At 45.7% G+C, this 16,988-nt stretch overlaps 1 protein-coding gene across 1 annotated transcript in view; it reads right to left on the bottom strand.

The window, feature by feature from the left end:
* Positions 1-1,144: 1,144 nt before the first annotated feature.
* LOC144805880 (uncharacterized) overlaps positions 1,145-16,988 on the bottom strand; it is a 93,326-nt gene continuing 77,482 nt past the window's right edge. The window contains exon 2 of the mRNA XM_078672365.1: positions 1,145-3,608. Within this exon, the coding sequence (XP_078528491.1) occupies positions 1,229-2,356 (1,128 nt within the window). The 5' untranslated portion in view covers positions 2,357-3,608 and the 3' untranslated portion in view covers positions 1,145-1,228. The remainder of the gene's footprint in view (positions 3,609-16,988) is intronic.

The raw sequence follows: 16,988 nt of genomic DNA, 5'->3' as shown, positions 1-16,988 counted from the left end.
CCCGACCTACTTCTGGCACAGGGATGCGTTTGCTAGCTCCCTTGACAAAGAGATACATAACTTCCTGGAAGAGAAGGGCCAAATGATCCTCCGACATGGGATGAAATCACCACAAACTGCATGACCCTTACGCACTCCGCTGCTTGCGGAACTCCGCGTAGACCGCCAGAGTTTTTTTGTCAATTTGCGGAGTTCCTCACTGAGGAACTCCGCATAGGCTTAATCTTATCATGAAAAAATAGATATCAGTCATATGTTAAGAAACAAGGGTGAGTAGAAACCTTTTGGGTGGAGTAAAATTTAAGACATTATTATTGTGATTTTTTGGGCAATTAGTTGATTTTTGCAAGCACTAACACTTCTCTGTGTAAAGTAAAGACCTTGAGTGTTTTGCAACTTTCAGATACTCAAATTGTGGATTCTGTTGCAATGAAAAATATTTCCAGGCCTGAAATTTCTTTGGAGGTTGCAGGCGGGCAGCCTAAGTTATCCTGCAAGAGTTTCTTGATGAATTCTATTGCAACTACAATATGTGCTCTCTCATGTAAAGTCAGGTTGTTAGAAGCTTTTCTGCAACTCAAGATACGCCTTACTTTTCACCTGGTGTGGATGCATTTCTCATGTTTAGTGATATCTCCTTTCTGAGTATAACGTTTCTGGCTTTCCCCTCCTGTATATGGCTTTAGTTCAGTGTGAATTCTCTCATGTGAAATTACATTGTATTCAAGACTAAACCTCATCTGACATTCGGAACACACATAATGCTTTTTTCCCCCATTTGAGTTCGCTCATGTCTAGTGAGAAGTATTTGTACTTTAAACATTGCTTGCATTTTAAGCACTCATAAGGTTTTTCCCCAGAGTGAGATCGCTCATGAAGCATAACACTGTCTTTCAGATTCAACCTTTTATGGCATAAGGATTTTTCTAGTGTGGAGTTTCTCATGGTGAAATAGCATTTTTCTCTGCAGCTTTTCTGGCATTCAGAGCACTCATAAGGTTTTTCATCAGTATGGAGTCGCTTATGGTTAGTGAGGCTGTGCCTATCAAATAGGAATTTCTGGCATTCACAGAAATTCGTAATGTTTTCCCCTGTGTGCGTCTGCTCATGCAGAGTGAGATTGAGTTTAAAATGTATGCTTTTCTGGCATTCGGAGAACTGATTATTTTGATGGTGTGTTTTCTTATGGCGCTTGTAACCATCTCTACCTCTGAATCTTTTCTGACATTTAAAGCACTGATAATTTTTTTTCTCGAGTGTGGATTTTCACATGATCAGTGAGATTATATTTTTTTATGAAACATTTTTGGCATTCGGAGCACTGATAAGGTTTTTCCCCAGTGTGGATTCTTATATGCTGAATGAGACTGTCTTTTACACTGAAACATATCTGGCATTCGGAGCACTGATAAGGTTTTTCCCCAGTGTGGATTTTTATATGCGTAGTGAGATTGCTTTTTTGACTGAAACATTTGTGGCATTCAGAGCACTGATAAGGTTTTTCCCCAGTGTGGATTCTTATATGCTGAGTGAGATCCCTTTTTTGCCTGACACATATCTGGCATTCAGAGCACTGATAAGGTTTTTCCCCAGTGTGGATTTTTATATGCTCAGTGAGATTGCTTTTTTGACGGAAACATTTGTGGCATTCAGAGCACTGATAAGGTTTTTCCCCAGTGTGGGTTCTTATATGCTGAGTGAGAGTGCTTTTTTCACTGAAACATTTGTCACATTCAGTGCACTGATAACGTTTTACCCAAGTGTGGGTCCTTGAATGTTTAGTGAGTCTTTTTTTGTCACTGAAACATTTTTGGCATTCAGAGCACTGATAAGGTTTTTCCCCAGTGTGGAATCTCACATGTGCAGTTAGAAGTGATTTAAGTTGGAAATCTTTTGGGCATTCAGAGCACTGAAAAGGTTTTTCACCAGTGTGGGTTCTTATATGCTGAGTAAGACTGCTTTTTTCACTGAAACATTTGTCGCATTCAGTGCACTGATAACGTTTTACCAAAGTGTGGGTCCTTGAATGTTTAGTGAGTATTTTTTTGTCACTGAAACATTTCTGGCATTCAGAGCACTGATAAGGTTTTTCCCCAGTGTGGAATCTCACATGTGCAGTTAGAAGTGATTTAAGTTTGAAATGTTTTGGGCATTCAGAGCACTGATAATGTTTTTCCACAGAGTGGGTTAATGCATGTTGATATAGACTCGCTTTGACTCTAAAGCTTTTCTGGCATTCAGAGCACTGAAAAGGTTTTTCCCCAGTGTGGATATTCATATGCTCAGTGAGATAAGATTTACGCCTGAAACTTTTTTGGCATACTTTGCACTGAGAGTGGTTTTCCCCTGTATGCATTCTGTCAAATTCTGTGAGATAAGATTTATGGCTGTATCTTTTTGGGCACAGGTAACTTTTTTCCCTAACTTCGGTTATTTTGCCTCGATTTTAGAGTCGGGCTTGTTTAGATAATGTTCAGCACTTCTCTCTAAAAGAAATTGTGTGTAATCTTCTCAACACTTGGATTGAGCAAAAAACGTCGGGAAGCAGTCCTGTAACACCTGTTGAAATTTTTCTAACAGATAATAGTCTTTAGGTAATAGCCTCTCCGGCAGCAACTTAATTTGTGACTGAAGTTTTTCTCAAATCTATTTCTATAGGTTCTTAGCAATGCAGTAATAAGGTGTTAGTCTGATATTTAATGATTAAACTGATAAGTACCTTTTTGCTCTGATGTAATGGCAGTAACTGAGGGCGTTTGAACGTGCAGAGTACTATTGTGGATCATTAGTCGCAGAACATCAGTTCCTTTTACCCTTTCTATGTTTGGGGTAAGTTTAAGGTTTGTAGTTCTGGGGATAAGGATTTATTTACATTAGATATAGCGCAACAGTGCTCCTTTAATCAATTTTTATATTTAACAGTTTTACATATCACTCCTGCACAACAGAGAATGTTGAGGCGATTTACATAGAATTACAGAACAGTACACAATAAAAAGGAAACAATCTGAGATGGTCATTAACACAATAAAGTGGTGAATTTGTAAGGTTTTCGCAAGAAAGAGCAGAGTGGGTGAAGGTGTTTTATATCCCGAGGCAGATAGTCTCAAACTTGCGTAACTGGTTAAAAACGGTTGTTGAACATAGGTGATTTTCCAATCTTTTGGTTGTTAACGTGTCAGCTTCGGAGTCTTCTTTCAGAGTCTTTTCTTTGATGGTATCCAGAAGAAACCTTTAGTTGTAACTTTCTTTTATGTAGTGTGTGCTTCCTCTCTATAATTACATGATGCTTTAGATGAACATTATTCTGTCATGCTGAGGCAATTTGTCTTTCTGATAATATTTCAGATGAGGATGCTGAAGCGGTCTTTCTACATTATTTCTGATGCTGTGTGCACAGATATGGCTTTGCTCTGGGTTAATGAAATGCAAAATTAAAGACTTCACTTACAGGTATAGTACTTTCCTCGCCACACTTAGATTTTTGGAAATTGTTTAAACGTAGAATGCTGGATGTCCTTCAGTTTTTCAAAATAATCCTTCTTATGGCACTGACATTCAGTTGCTTAGTGCTAAATCTTGCTTTCTTCGTCCGTAATTTCAATCACCTATAGTATTAAAATTAAATAGTTAATACATGTACATTTCCAAAAATATAATTTACAAGCCAAATCAATGCAGAGTTTTAAATATGCTGAGCTGATTTTCAGACAGAGCAGAGTGCAGAATGGTAGCATGAGAGTATTTGGATGTAGGAGTGAGGTTTTGTAGAATTTTCAACATTTTATTAAGCTCACAAAGGATACATGTACCCTATGGAGTTGCAACATCGAATCCCAAAGGCAGATTTGAAAGTCTTATGGACTGGCACCAAACAGATATTAAAAAACTATATACTATTAATTAATGTGTAATGCAGATTTCTGGGAAGGGAATGACTCCTCCACGGACAACAGGCGTTTTCCCCTGCCCTGAGTTACCACCTACTTGTAACTGGTTTCCTGACTTTTGAGTTTTGGCCTCTGCCTCAAGCAAATCTATTGTGTGCTGCGAGGACTATGCCTAGACCAGGGGTCTCCAACCTTTTGTGTAGTCAGAGCTACTTCTGGCCAGTGAAAATCGTCGTGAGCTACTGAACCCAAAGCAACTCGCGCATTTTTCCGAGAGACCCCCCCACGCCCAGTTTCATTGACTTTAAGCCTAATTTCATCAGACCCCATACTGTGCATTTCTGCCCTCCGTTTCACTCGTTTTTTGTGCCTTTCTGCCCTCTGTTTCACTCGTTTGCCCCTTATTTTTTGTGGTTTCTGCTCTCTGTTTCACTCGTTTTCCCCTTGTTTTTTGTGCCCTTCTGCCCTCTGTTTCACTCGTTTTTTGTACCCTTCTGCCCTGTTTCACTCGTTTTTTGTGCCCTTCTGCCCTCTGTTCCCTCGTTTTTTGTGGCTTTCTGCTCTCTGTTTCACTTGGTTTTTTTGGCCTTCTGCTCTCTGTTTCACTTTTTTCCCCTTGTTTTTTGTGCCCTTCTGCCCTCTGTTTCACTTGTTTTCCCCTTGTTTTTTGTGCCCTTCTGCCCTCTGTTTCCCTCGTTTTTTGTGCCTTTCTGCCCTATGTTCCACCCGTTTTCCCCTTGTTCTTGTGGCCTTCTGCCCTCAGTTTCACTCGTTTTCCCCTTGTTTTTTGTGCCCTTCTGTCCTGTTTCCCTTGTTTTCTGTGGCCTTCTGCTCTCTGTTTCACTCGTTTTCCCCTTGTTTTGTGCCCTTCTGCCCTCTGTTTCCCTCGTTTTTCGTGCCCTTCTGCCACCTGTTTCACTCGTTTTTTGTGGCCTTCTGCCCTCTGTTTCACTCATTTTCCCCTTGTTTTTCGTGTCCTTCTGCCCTCTGTTTCCCTCGTTTTTTGTGGCCTTCTACTCGCTGTTTCACTTGGTTTTTTTGGCTTCTGCTCTCTGTTTCACTCGTTTTCCCCTTGTTTTTTGTGCCCTTCTGCCCTCTGTTTCACTCGTTTTCCCCTTGTTTTTTGTGCCCTTCTACTCTCTGTTTCCCTCATTTTGTGTGCCTTTCTGCCCTCTGTTCCACCCGTTTTCCCCTTGTTTTTGTGCCCTTCTGCCCTCTGTTTCACTTGTTTTCCCCTTGTTTTGAGCCCTTCTGCCCTGTTTCCCTAATTTTTCTTGCCCTTCTGCCTCTGTTTCCCTCATTTTTTGTGGCCTTCTGCCCTCTGTTTCACTCGGTTTCCCCTTGTTTTTTGTGCCCTTTTGCCCTCTGTTTCCCTCGTTTTTTGTGCCCTTCTGCCCTGTTTCCCTCGTTTTTCGTGCCCTTCTGCCCTCTGTTTCCCTCGTTTTTGTGGCCTTCTATCTTCTGTTGCACACATTTTCCCCTTGTTTTCTGTGCCCTTCTGCCTTCTGTTTCCCTCTTTTTATGTGACCTTCTGCCCTGTTTTCCTTGTTTTTTTGGCCATCTGCCCTGTTTCACTTGTTTTCCCCTTGTTTTTCGTGCCTTTCTGCCCTCTGTTTCCCTTGTATTTTGTGACCTTGTGCTCTCTGTTTCACTCTTTTCCCCCTTGTTTTGAGCCCTTCTGCCCTGTTTCCCCAATTTTTCTTGCCCTTCTGCCTCTGTTTCCCTCATTTTTTGTGGCCTTCTGCCCTCTGTTTCACTCGTTTTCCCCTTGTTTTTTGTGCCCTTCTGCCCTGTTTCCCTTGTTTTCTGTGGCCTGCTCTCTGTTTCACTCGTTTTCCCCTTGTTTTGTGCCCTTCTGCCCTCTGTTTGCCTCGTTTTTTGTGGCCTTCTGCCCTCTGTTTCACTTGTTTTCCCCTTGTTTTTGTGACCTTCTGCCCTGTTTCCCTCGTTTTTTGTGGCCTTCTGCTCTCTGTTTCACTTGTTTTTTTGGCCTTCTGCTCTCTGTTTCACTCGTTTTCCGCTTGTTTTTTGTGCCCTTCTGCCCTCTGTTTCACTCGTTGTCCCCTTGTTTTTTGTGCCCTTCTGCCCTCTGGTTCCCTCGTTTTTTGTGCCTTTCTGCCCTCTGGTTCCCTCGTTTTTTGTGCCTTTCTGCCCTCTGTTCCACCCGTTTTCCCCTTGTTTTTGTGCCTTTCTGCCCTCTGTTTCACTTGTTTTCCCCTTGTTTTTTGTGCCCTTCTGCCCTCTGTTTCCCTCATTTTTTGTGCCTTTCTGCCCTCTGTTCCACCCATTTTCCCCTTGTTTTTGTGCCCTTCTGCCCTCTGTTTCACTAGTTTTCCCCTTGTTTTTCGTACCCTTCTGCCCTGTTTCCCTTGTTTTCTGTGGCCTTCTGCTCTCTGTGTCACTCGTTTTCCCCTTGTTTTGTGCCCTTCTGCCCTGTTTCTCTCATTTTTCGTGCCCTTCTGCCTCTGTTTCCCTCGTTTTTTGTGGCCTTGTGCCCTCTGTTTCACTCATTTTCCCCTTGTTTTTTGTGCCCTTTGCCCTGTTTCCCTCGTTTTTTGTGCCCTTCTGCCCCGTTTCCCCCGTTTTTTGTGCCCTTCTGCCCTCTGTTGCACTCGTTTTCCCCTTGTTTTCCGTGCCCTTCTGCCTTCTGTTTCCCTCTTTTTATGTGGCCTTCTGCCCTGTTTCACTTGTCTTCCACTTGTTTTTCGTGCCCTTCTGCCCTCTGTTTCCCTCGTTTTTCGTGCCCTTCTGCCCTCTGTTTTCCTTGTTTTTTGTGGCCTTCTACTCTCTGTTTCACTCCTTTTCCCCTTGTTTTTGTGCCCTTCTGCCCTCTGTTTCCCTCGTTTTTTGTTTGTGCCCTTCTGCACTCTGTTTCCCTCGTTTTTCGTCCCCTTCTGCCCTTTATTTCCCTCGTGTTTCATGCCCTTCTGCCCTCTGTTTCCCTCGTTTTTTGTGCCTTTCTGCCCTCTTTTCCATCCGTTTTCCTCTTCTTTTTGTGGCCTTCTTCCCTCTGTTTCACTCGTTTCCCCCTTGTTTATTGTGCCCTTCTGCCCTGTTTCCCTTGTTTTCTGTGGCCATCTGCTCTCTGTTTCACTCGTTTTCCCCTTGTTTTGTGCCCTTCTGCCCTCTGTTTCCCTCTTTTTTCGTGCCCTTCTGCCCTCTGTTTCCCTCGTTTTTTGTGGCCTTCTGCCCTCTGTTTCACTTGTTTTCCCCTTGTTTTTGGTGTCCTTCTGCCCTCTGTTTCCCTTGTTTTTTGTGGCCTTCTGCTCTGTTTCACTTGTTTTTTTTGGCCTTCTGCTCTCTGTTTCACTTGTTTTCCCCTTGTTTTTTGTGACCTTCTGCCCTCTGTTTCCCTTGTTTTTTGAGGCCTTCTGCTCTCTGTTTCACTTGTTTTTTTTGGCCTTCTGCTCTCTGCGTCACTCGTTTTCCCTTTGTTTTTTGTGCCCTTCTGCCTTCTGTTTCACTCGTTTTCCCCTTGTTTTTTGTGAACTTCTGCCCTCGGTTTCACTCGTTTTCCCCTTGTTTTTGGTGCCCTTCTGCCCTCTGTTGCCCTTGTTTTTTTGGCCTTCTGCTCTCTGTTTCACTTGTTTTTTTGGCCTTCTGCTCTCGGTTTCACTCGTTTTCCCCTTGTTTTTGGTGCCCTTCTGCCCTCTGTTTCCCTTGTTTTTTGTGGCCTTCTGCTCTCTGTTTCACTTGGTTTTTTTGGCCTTCTGCTCTCTGTTTCACTCGTTTTCCCCTTGTTTTTTGTGCCCTTCTGCCCTCTGTTTCACTCGTTTTCCCCCTGTTTTTTGTGCCCTTCTGCCCTCTGTTTCCCTCGTTTTTTTGTGCCTTTCTGCCTTCTGTTCCACCCGTTTTCGCGCCCTTCTGCCCTATTTCACTCGTTTTCCCCTTGTTTTTGTGCCCTTCTGCCCTCTGTTTCCCTCGTTTTTTGTGCCTTTCTGCCCTCTGTTCCACCCGTTTTCCCCTTGTTTTTGTGCACTTCTGCCCTCTGTTTCACTCATTTTCCCCTTGTTTTTCATGCCCTTCTGCCCTGTTTCCCTTGTTTTCTGTGGCCTTCCGCTCTCTGTTTCACTCGTTTTCCCCTTGTTTTGTGCCCTTCTGCCCTCTGTTTCCCTTGTTTTTCGTGCCCTTCTGCCCTCTGTTTCCCTCGTTTTTTGTGGCCTTCTGCCCTGTTTCACTCATTTTCCCCTTGTTTTTCGTGTCCTCCTGCCCTCTGTTTCCCTCGTTTTTGTGGCCTTCTGCTCGCTGTTTCACTTGTTTTTTTTGGCTTCTGCTCTGTTTAACTCGTTTTCCCCTTGTTTTTTGTGCCCTTCTGCTTCCCTCGTTTTTTGTGCCTTTCTGCCCTCTGTTCCACCCGTTTTCCCTTTGTTTTTGTGCCCTTCTGCCCTCTGTTTCACTTGTTTTCCCCTTGTTTTTTGTGCCCTTCTGCCCTGTTTCCCTCGTTTTTTGTGCCTTTCTGCCCTCTGTTCCAGCCGTTTTCCCCTTGTTTTTGTGCCCTTCTGCCCTCTGTTTCACTTGTTTTCCCCTTGTTTTGTGCCATTCTGCCCTCTGTTTCACTTGTTTTCCCCTTGTTTTTTGTGCCCTTCTGCCCTCTGTTTCCCTTGCTTTTTGTGGCCTTCTGCTCTCTGTTTCACTCTTTTCCCCCTTGTTTTGAGCCCTGCTGCTCTGTTTCCCTCATTTTTCTTGCCCTCCTGCCTGTTTCCCTCATTTTTTGTGGCCCTCTGCCCTCTGTTTCACTCGTTTTCCCCTTGTTTTTTGTGCCCTTCTGCCCTCTGTTTCCCTCGTTTTTTGTGCCCTTCTGCCCTGTTTCCCTCGTTTTTCGTGCCCTTCTGCCCTCTGTTTCCCTCGTTTTTGTGGCCTTCTGTCTTCTGTTGCACACATTTTCCCCTTGTTTTCTGTGCCCTTCTGCCTTCTGTTTCCCTCTTTTTATGGACCTTCTGCCCTGTTTTACTCGTTTTCCACTTGTTTTTCGTGCCCTTCTGCCCTCTGTTTCCCTCGTTTTTCGTGCCCTTTTGCCCTGTTTTCCTTGTTTTTTTGGCCTTCTGCACTCTGTTTCACTCGTTTTCCCCTTGTTTTTTGTGCCCTTCTGCCCTCTGTTTCCCTCGTTTTTTGTGGCCATCTGCCCTGTTTCACTTGTTTTCCCCTTGTTTTTCGTGCCTTTCTGCCCTCTGTTTCCCTTGTATTTTGTGGCCTTGTGCTCTCTGTTTCACTCGTTTTCCCCTTGTTTTGTGCCCTTCTGCACTCTGTTTCCATCATTTTTCGTGCCCTTCTGCCCTCTGTTTCCCTCGTGTTTCATGCCCTTCTGCCCTGTTTCCGTCGTTTTTTGTGCCTTTCTGCCCTCTGTTCCACCTGTTTTCCCCTTGTTTTTGTGGCCTTCTGCCCTCTGTTTCACTCGTTTTCCCCTTGTTTTTTGTGCCCTTCTGCCCTGTTTCCCTTGTTTTCTGTGGCCTGCTCTCTGTTTTACTCGTTTTCCCCTTGTTTTGTGCCCTTCTCCCCTCTGTTTCCCTCGTTTTTTGTGCCTTTCTGCCCTCTGTTCCACACGTTTTCCCCGTGTTTTTGTGCCCTTCTGCCCTCTGTTTCACTCGTTTTCCCCTTGTTTTTTGTGCCCTTCTGCCCTCTGTTTACCTAGTTTTTTGTGCCTTTCTGCCCTCTGTTCCACCCATTTTCCCCCTGTTTTTGTGCCCTTCTGCCCTCTGTTTCACTTGTTTTCCCCTTGTTTTTCGTGCCCTTCTGCCCTGTTTCCCTTGTTTTCTGTGGCTTTCTGCTCTCTGTTTCACTCGTTTTCCCCTTGTTTTGTGCCCTTCTGCCCTCTGTTTCCCTCGTTTTTTGTGCCTTTCTGCCTTTGTTCCAGTCGTTTTCCCCTTGTTTTTGTGCCCTTCTGCCCTCTGTTTCACTTGTTTTCCTCTTGTTTTTGTGCCCTTCTGCCCTCTGTTTCACTTGTTTTCCCCTTGTTTTTTGTGCCCTTCTGCCCTCTGTTTCCCTTGTTTTTTGTGCCCTTCTGCCCCGTTTCCCTCGTTTTTCGTGCCCTTCTGCCCTCTGTTTCCCTCGTTTTTGTGGCCTTCTGTCGCACACATATTCCCCTTGTTTTCTGTGCCCTTCTGCCTTCTGTTTCCCTCTTTTTATGGACCTTCTGCCCTGTTTCACTCGTTTTCCACTTGTTTTTTGTGCCCTTCTGCCCTCTGTTTCCCTCGTTTTTTGTGCCCTGTTGCCCTGTTTTTCTTGTTTTTTTTGGCCTTCTGCTGTGTTTCACTTGTTTTCCCCTTGTTTTTTGTGCCCTCTGTTTCCCTCGTTTTTTGTGGCCATCTGCCCTGTTTCACTTGTTTTCCCCTTGTTTTTTGTGCCTTTCTGCCCTCTGTTTCCCTTGTATTTTGTGGCCTTGTGCTCTCTGTTTCAATCGTTTGCCCCTTGTTTTGTGCCCTTCTGCACTCTGTTTCCATCGTTTTTCGTGCCCTTCTGCCCGCTGTTTCCCTCGTGTTTCATGCCCTTCTGCCCTGTTTCCGTCGGTTTTTGTGCCTTTCTGCACTCTGTTCCACCCGTTTTCCCCTTGTTTTTGTGGCCTTCTGCCCTCTTTTTCACTCGTTTTCCCTTGTTTTTTGTGCCCTTCTGCCCTGTTTCCCTTGTTTTCTGTGGCCTGCTCTCTGTTTTACTCGTTTTCCCCTTGTTTTGTGCCCTTCTGCCCTCTGTTTCACTCATTTTCCCCTTGTTTTTCGTGCCCTTCTGCCCTGTTTCCTTTGTTTTCGGTGGCCTTCTGCTCTCTGTTTCACTCGTTTTCTCCTTGTTTTGTGCCCTTCTGCCCTGTTTCTCTTGTTTTTGTGCCCTTCTGCCCTCTGTTTCACTCGTTTTCCCCTTGTTTTGTGCCCTTCTGCCCTCTGTTTCCCTCGTTTTTCGTGCCCTTCTGCCACCTGTTTCACTCATTTTTTGTGGCCTTCTGCCCTCTGTTTCACTCATTTTCCCCTTGTTTTTCGTGTCCTTCTGCCCTCTGTTTCCCTCGTTTTTTGTGGCCTTCTACTCGCTGTTTCACTTGGTTTTTTTGGCTTCTGCTCTCTGTTTCACTCGTTTTCCCCTTGTTTTTTGTGCCCTTCTGCCCTCTGTTTCACTCGTTTTCCCCTTGTTTTTTGTGCCCTTCTACTCTCTGTTTCCCTCATTTTGTGTGCCTTTCTGCCCTCTGTTCCACCCGTTTTCCCCTTGTTTTTGTGCCCTTCTGCCCTCTGTTTCACTTGTTTTCCCCTTGTTTTGAGCCCTTCTGCCCTGTTTCCCTAATTTTTCTTGCCCTTCTGCCTCTGTTTCCCTCATTTTTTGTGGCCTTCTGCCCTCTGTTTCACTCGGTTTCCCCTTGTTTTTTGTGCCCTTTTGCCCTCTGTTTCCCTCGTTTTTTGTGCCCTTCTGCCCTGTTTCCCTCGTTTTTCGTGCCCTTCTGCCCTCTGTTTCCCTCGTTTTTGTGGCCTTCTATCTTCTGTTGCACACATTTTCCCCTTGTTTTCTGTGCCCTTCTGCCTTCTGTTTCCCTCTTTTTATGTGACCTTCTGCCCTGTTTTCCTTGTTTTTTTGGCCATCTGCCCTGTTTCACTTGTTTTCCCCTTGTTTTTCGTGCCTTTCTGCCCTCTGTTTCCCTTGTATTTTGTGACCTTGTGCTCTCTGTTTCACTCTTTTCCCCCTTGTTTTGAGCCCTTCTGCCCTGTTTCCCCAATTTTTCTTGCCCTTCTGCCTCTGTTTCCCTCATTTTTTGTGGCCTTCTGCCCTCTGTTTCACTCGTTTTCCCCTTGTTTTTTGTGCCCTTCTGCCCTGTTTCCCTTGTTTTCTGTGGCCTGCTCTCTGTTTCACTCGTTTTCCCCTTGTTTTGTGCCCTTCTGCCCTCTGTTTGCCTCGTTTTTTGTGGCCTTCTGCCCTCTGTTTCACTTGTTTTCCCCTTGTTTTTGTGACCTTCTGCCCTGTTTCCCTCGTTTTTTGTGGCCTTCTGCTCTCTGTTTCACTTGTTTTTTTGGCCTTCTGCTCTCTGTTTCACTCGTTTTCCGCTTGTTTTTTGTGCCCTTCTGCCCTCTGTTTCACTCGTTGTCCCCTTGTTTTTTGTGCCCTTCTGCCCTCTGGTTCCCTCGTTTTTTGTGCCTTTCTGCCCTCTGGTTCCCTCGTTTTTTGTGCCTTTCTGCCCTCTGTTCCACCCGTTTTCCCCTTGTTTTTGTGCCTTTCTGCCCTCTGTTTCACTTGTTTTCCCCTTGTTTTTTGTGCCCTTCTGCCCTCTGTTTCCCTCATTTTTTGTGCCTTTCTGCCCTCTGTTCCACCCATTTTCCCCTTGTTTTTGTGCCCTTCTGCCCTCTGTTTCACTAGTTTTCCCCTTGTTTTTCGTACCCTTCTGCCCTGTTTCCCTTGTTTTCTGTGGCCTTCTGCTCTCTGTGTCACTCGTTTTCCCCTTGTTTTGTGCCCTTCTGCCCTGTTTCTCTCATTTTTCGTGCCCTTCTGCCTCTGTTTCCCTCGTTTTTTGTGGCCTTGTGCCCTCTGTTTCACTCATTTTCCCCTTGTTTTTTGTGCCCTTTGCCCTGTTTCCCTCGTTTTTTGTGCCCTTCTGCCCCGTTTCCCCCGTTTTTTGTGCCCTTCTGCCCTCTGTTGCACTCGTTTTCCCCTTGTTTTCCGTGCCCTTCTGCCTTCTGTTTCCCTCTTTTTATGTGGCCTTCTGCCCTGTTTCACTTGTCTTCCACTTGTTTTTCGTGCCCTTCTGCCCTCTGTTTCCCTCGTTTTTCGTGCCCTTCTGCCCTCTGTTTTCCTTGTTTTTTGTGGCCTTCTACTCTCTGTTTCACTCCTTTTCCCCTTGTTTTTGTGCCCTTCTGCCCTCTGTTTCCCTCGTTTTTTGTTTGTGCCCTTCTGCACTCTGTTTCCCTCGTTTTTCGTCCCCTTCTGCCCTTTATTTCCCTCGTGTTTCATGCCCTTCTGCCCTCTGTTTCCCTCGTTTTTTGTGCCTTTCTGCCCTCTTTTCCATCCGTTTTCCTCTTCTTTTTGTGGCCTTCTTCCCTCTGTTTCACTCGTTTCCCCCTTGTTTATTGTGCCCTTCTGCCCTGTTTCCCTTGTTTTCTGTGGCCATCTGCTCTCTGTTTCACTCGTTTTCCCCTTGTTTTGTGCCCTTCTGCCCTCTGTTTCCCTCTTTTTTCGTGCCCTTCTGCCCTCTGTTTCCCTCGTTTTTTGTGGCCTTCTGCCCTCTGTTTCACTTGTTTTCCCCTTGTTTTTGGTGTCCTTCTGCCCTCTGTTTCCCTTGTTTTTTGTGGCCTTCTGCTCTGTTTCACTTGTTTTTTTTGGCCTTCTGCTCTCTGTTTCACTTGTTTTCCCCTTGTTTTTTGTGACCTTCTGCCCTCTGTTTCCCTTGTTTTTTGAGGCCTTCTGCTCTCTGTTTCACTTGTTTTTTTTGGCCTTCTGCTCTCTGCGTCACTCGTTTTCCCTTTGTTTTTTGTGCCCTTCTGCCTTCTGTTTCACTCGTTTTCCCCTTGTTTTTTGTGAACTTCTGCCCTCGGTTTCACTCGTTTTCCCCTTGTTTTTGGTGCCCTTCTGCCCTCTGTTGCCCTTGTTTTTTTGGCCTTCTGCTCTCTGTTTCACTTGTTTTTTTGGCCTTCTGCTCTCGGTTTCACTCGTTTTCCCCTTGTTTTTGGTGCCCTTCTGCCCTCTGTTTCCCTTGTTTTTTGTGGCCTTCTGCTCTCTGTTTCACTTGGTTTTTTTGGCCTTCTGCTCTCTGTTTCACTCGTTTTCCCCTTGTTTTTTGTGCCCTTCTGCCCTCTGTTTCACTCGTTTTCCCCCTGTTTTTTGTGCCCTTCTGCCCTCTGTTTCCCTCGTTTTTTTGTGCCTTTCTGCCTTCTGTTCCACCCGTTTTCGCGCCCTTCTGCCCTATTTCACTCGTTTTCCCCTTGTTTTTGTGCCCTTCTGCCCTCTGTTTCCCTCGTTTTTTGTGCCTTTCTGCCCTCTGTTCCACCCGTTTTCCCCTTGTTTTTGTGCACTTCTGCCCTCTGTTTCACTCATTTTCCCCTTGTTTTTCATGCCCTTCTGCCCTGTTTCCCTTGTTTTCTGTGGCCTTCCGCTCTCTGTTTCACTCGTTTTCCCCTTGTTTTGTGCCCTTCTGCCCTCTGTTTCCCTTGTTTTTCGTGCCCTTCTGCCCTCTGTTTCCCTCGTTTTTTGTGGCCTTCTGCCCTGTTTCACTCATTTTCCCCTTGTTTTTCGTGTCCTCCTGCCCTCTGTTTCCCTCGTTTTTGTGGCCTTCTGCTCGCTGTTTCACTTGTTTTTTTTGGCTTCTGCTCTGTTTAACTCGTTTTCCCCTTGTTTTTTGTGCCCTTCTGCTTCCCTCGTTTTTTGTGCCTTTCTGCCCTCTGTTCCACCCGTTTTCCCTTTGTTTTTGTGCCCTTCTGCCCTCTGTTTCACTTGTTTTCCCCTTGTTTTTTGTGCCCTTCTGCCCTGTTTCCCTCGTTTTTTGTGCCTTTCTGCCCTCTGTTCCAGCCGTTTTCCCCTTGTTTTTGTGCCCTTCTGCCCTGTTTCACTTGTTTTCCCCTTGTTTTGTGCCATTCTGCCCTCTGTTTCACTTGTTTTCCCCTTGTTTTTTGTGCCCTTCTGCCCTCTGTTTCCCTTGCTTTTTGTGGCCTTCTGCTCTCTGTTTCACTCTTTTCCCCCTTGTTTTGAGCCCTGCTGCTCTGTTTCCCTCATTTTTCTTGCCCTCCTGCCTGTTTCCCTCATTTTTTGTGGCCCTCTGCCCTCTGTTTCACTCGTTTTCCCCTTGTTTTTTGTGCCCTTCTGCCCTCTGTTTCCCTCGTTTTTTGTGCCCTTCTGCCCTGTTTCCCTCGTTTTTCGTGCCCTTCTGCCCTCTGTTTCCCTCGTTTTTGTGGCCTTCTGTCTTCTGTTGCACACATTTTCCCCTTGTTTTCTGTGCCCTTCTGCCTTCTGTTTCCCTCTTTTTATGGACCTTCTGCCCTGTTTTACTCGTTTTCCACTTGTTTTTCGTGCCCTTCTGCCCTGTTTCCCTCGTTTTTTGTGGCCATCTGCCCTGTTTCACTTGTTTTCCCCTTGTTTTTCGTGCCTTTCTGCCCTCTGTTTCCCTTGTATTTTGTGGCCTTGTGCTCTCTGTTTCACTCGTTTTCCCCTTGTTTTGTGCCCTTCTGCACTCTGTTTCCATCATTTTTCGTGCCCTTCTGCCCTCTGTTTCCCTCGTGTTTCATGCCCTTCTGCCCTGTTTCCGTCGTTTTTTGTGCCTTTCTGCCCTCTGTTCCACCTGTTTTCCCCTTGTTTTTGTGGCCTTCTGCCCTCTGTTTCACTCGTTTTCCCCTTGTTTTTTGTGCCCTTCTGCCCTGTTTCCCTTGTTTTCTGTGGCCTGCTCTCTGTTTTACTCGTTTTCCCCTTGTTTTGTGCCCTTCTCCCCTCTGTTTCCCTCGTTTTTTGTGCCTTTCTGCCCTCTGTTCCACACGTTTTCCCCGTGTTTTTGTGCCCTTCTGCCCTCTGTTTCACTCGTTTTCCCCTTGTTTTTTGTGCCCTTCTGCCCTCTGTTTACCTAGTTTTTTGTGCCTTTCTGCCCTCTGTTCCACCCATTTTCCCCCTGTTTTTGTGCCCTTCTGCCCTCTGTTTCACTTGTTTTCCCCTTGTTTTTCGTGCCCTTCTGCCCTGTTTCCCTTGTTTTCTGTGGCTTTCTGCTCTCTGTTTCACTCGTTTTCCCCTTGTTTTGTGCCCTTCTGCCCTCTGTTTCCCTCGTTTTTTGTGCCTTTCTGCCTTTGTTCCAGTCGTTTTCCCCTTGTTTTTGTGCCCTTCTGCCCTCTGTTTCACTTGTTTTCCTCTTGTTTTTGTGCCCTTCTGCCCTCTGTTTCACTTGTTTTCCCCTTGTTTTTTGTGCCCTTCTGCCCTCTGTTTCCCTTGTTTTTTGTGCCCTTCTGCCCCGTTTCCCTCGTTTTTCGTGCCCTTCTGCCCTCTGTTTCCCTCGTTTTTGTGGCCTTCTGTCGCACACATATTCCCCTTGTTTTCTGTGCCCTTCTGCCTTCTGTTTCCCTCTTTTTATGGACCTTCTGCCCTGTTTCACTCGTTTTCCACTTGTTTTTTGTGCCCTTCTGCCCTCTGTTTCCCTCGTTTTTTGTGCCCTGTTGCCCTGTTTTTCTTGTTTTTTTTGGCCTTCTGCTGTGTTTCACTTGTTTTCCCCTTGTTTTTTGTGCCCTCTGTTTCCCTCGTTTTTTGTGGCCATCTGCCCTGTTTCACTTGTTTTCCCCTTGTTTTTTGTGCCTTTCTGCCCTCTGTTTCCCTTGTATTTTGTGGCCTTGTGCTCTCTGTTTCAATCGTTTGCCCCTTGTTTTGTGCCCTTCTGCACTCTGTTTCCATCGTTTTTCGTGCCCTTCTGCTCGCTGTTTCCCTCGTGTTTCATGCCCTTCTGCCCTGTTTCCGTCGGTTTTTGTGCCTTTCTGCCCTCTGTTCCACCCGTTTTCCCCTTGTTTTTGTGGCCTTCTGCCCTCTTTTTCACTCGTTTTCCCTTGTTTTTTGTGCCCTTCTGCCCTGTTTCCCTTGTTTTCTGTGGCCTGCTCTCTGTTTTACTCGTTTTCCCCTTGTTTTGTGCCCTTCTGCCCTCTGTTTCACTCATTTTCCCCTTGTTTTTCGTGCCCTTCTGCCCTGTTTCCTTTGTTTTCGGTGGCCTTCTGCTCTCTGTTTCACTCGTTTTCTCCTTGTTTTGTGCCCTTCTGCCCTGTTTCTCTTGTTTTTGTGCCCTTCTGCCCTCTGTTTCACTCGTTTTCCCCTTGTTTTTTGTGCCCTTCTGCCCTCTGTTTCCCTCGTTTTTTGTGCCCTTCTGCCCCGTTTCCCTCATTTTTCGTGCCCTTCTGCCCTCTGTTTCCCTCGTTTTTGTGGCCTTCTGTCTTCTGTTGCACACATTTTCCCCTTGTTTTCTGTGCCCTTCTGCCTTCTGTTTCCCTCTTTTTATGGACCTTCTGCCCTGTTTTACTCGTTTTCCACTTGTTTTTCGTGCCCTTCTGCCCTCTGTTTCCCTCGTTTTTCGTGCCCTTTTGCCCTGTTTTCCTTGTTTTTTTGGCCTTCTGCACTCTGTTTCACTCGTTTTCCCCTTGTTTTTTGTGCCCTTCTGCCCTCTGTTTCCCTCGTTTTTTGTGGCCA

Source organism: Lissotriton helveticus (genome assembly GCF_964261635.1).
Source record: "Lissotriton helveticus chromosome 1_1 unlocalized genomic scaffold, aLisHel1.1 SUPER_1_unloc_31, whole genome shotgun sequence".
In the NCBI taxonomy this organism is placed as follows: domain Eukaryota; kingdom Metazoa; phylum Chordata; class Amphibia; order Caudata; family Salamandridae; genus Lissotriton; species Lissotriton helveticus.
The sequence above is the reverse complement of the archived record's forward strand: the minus strand, read 5'-3'. Positions and strand labels throughout refer to the sequence as shown.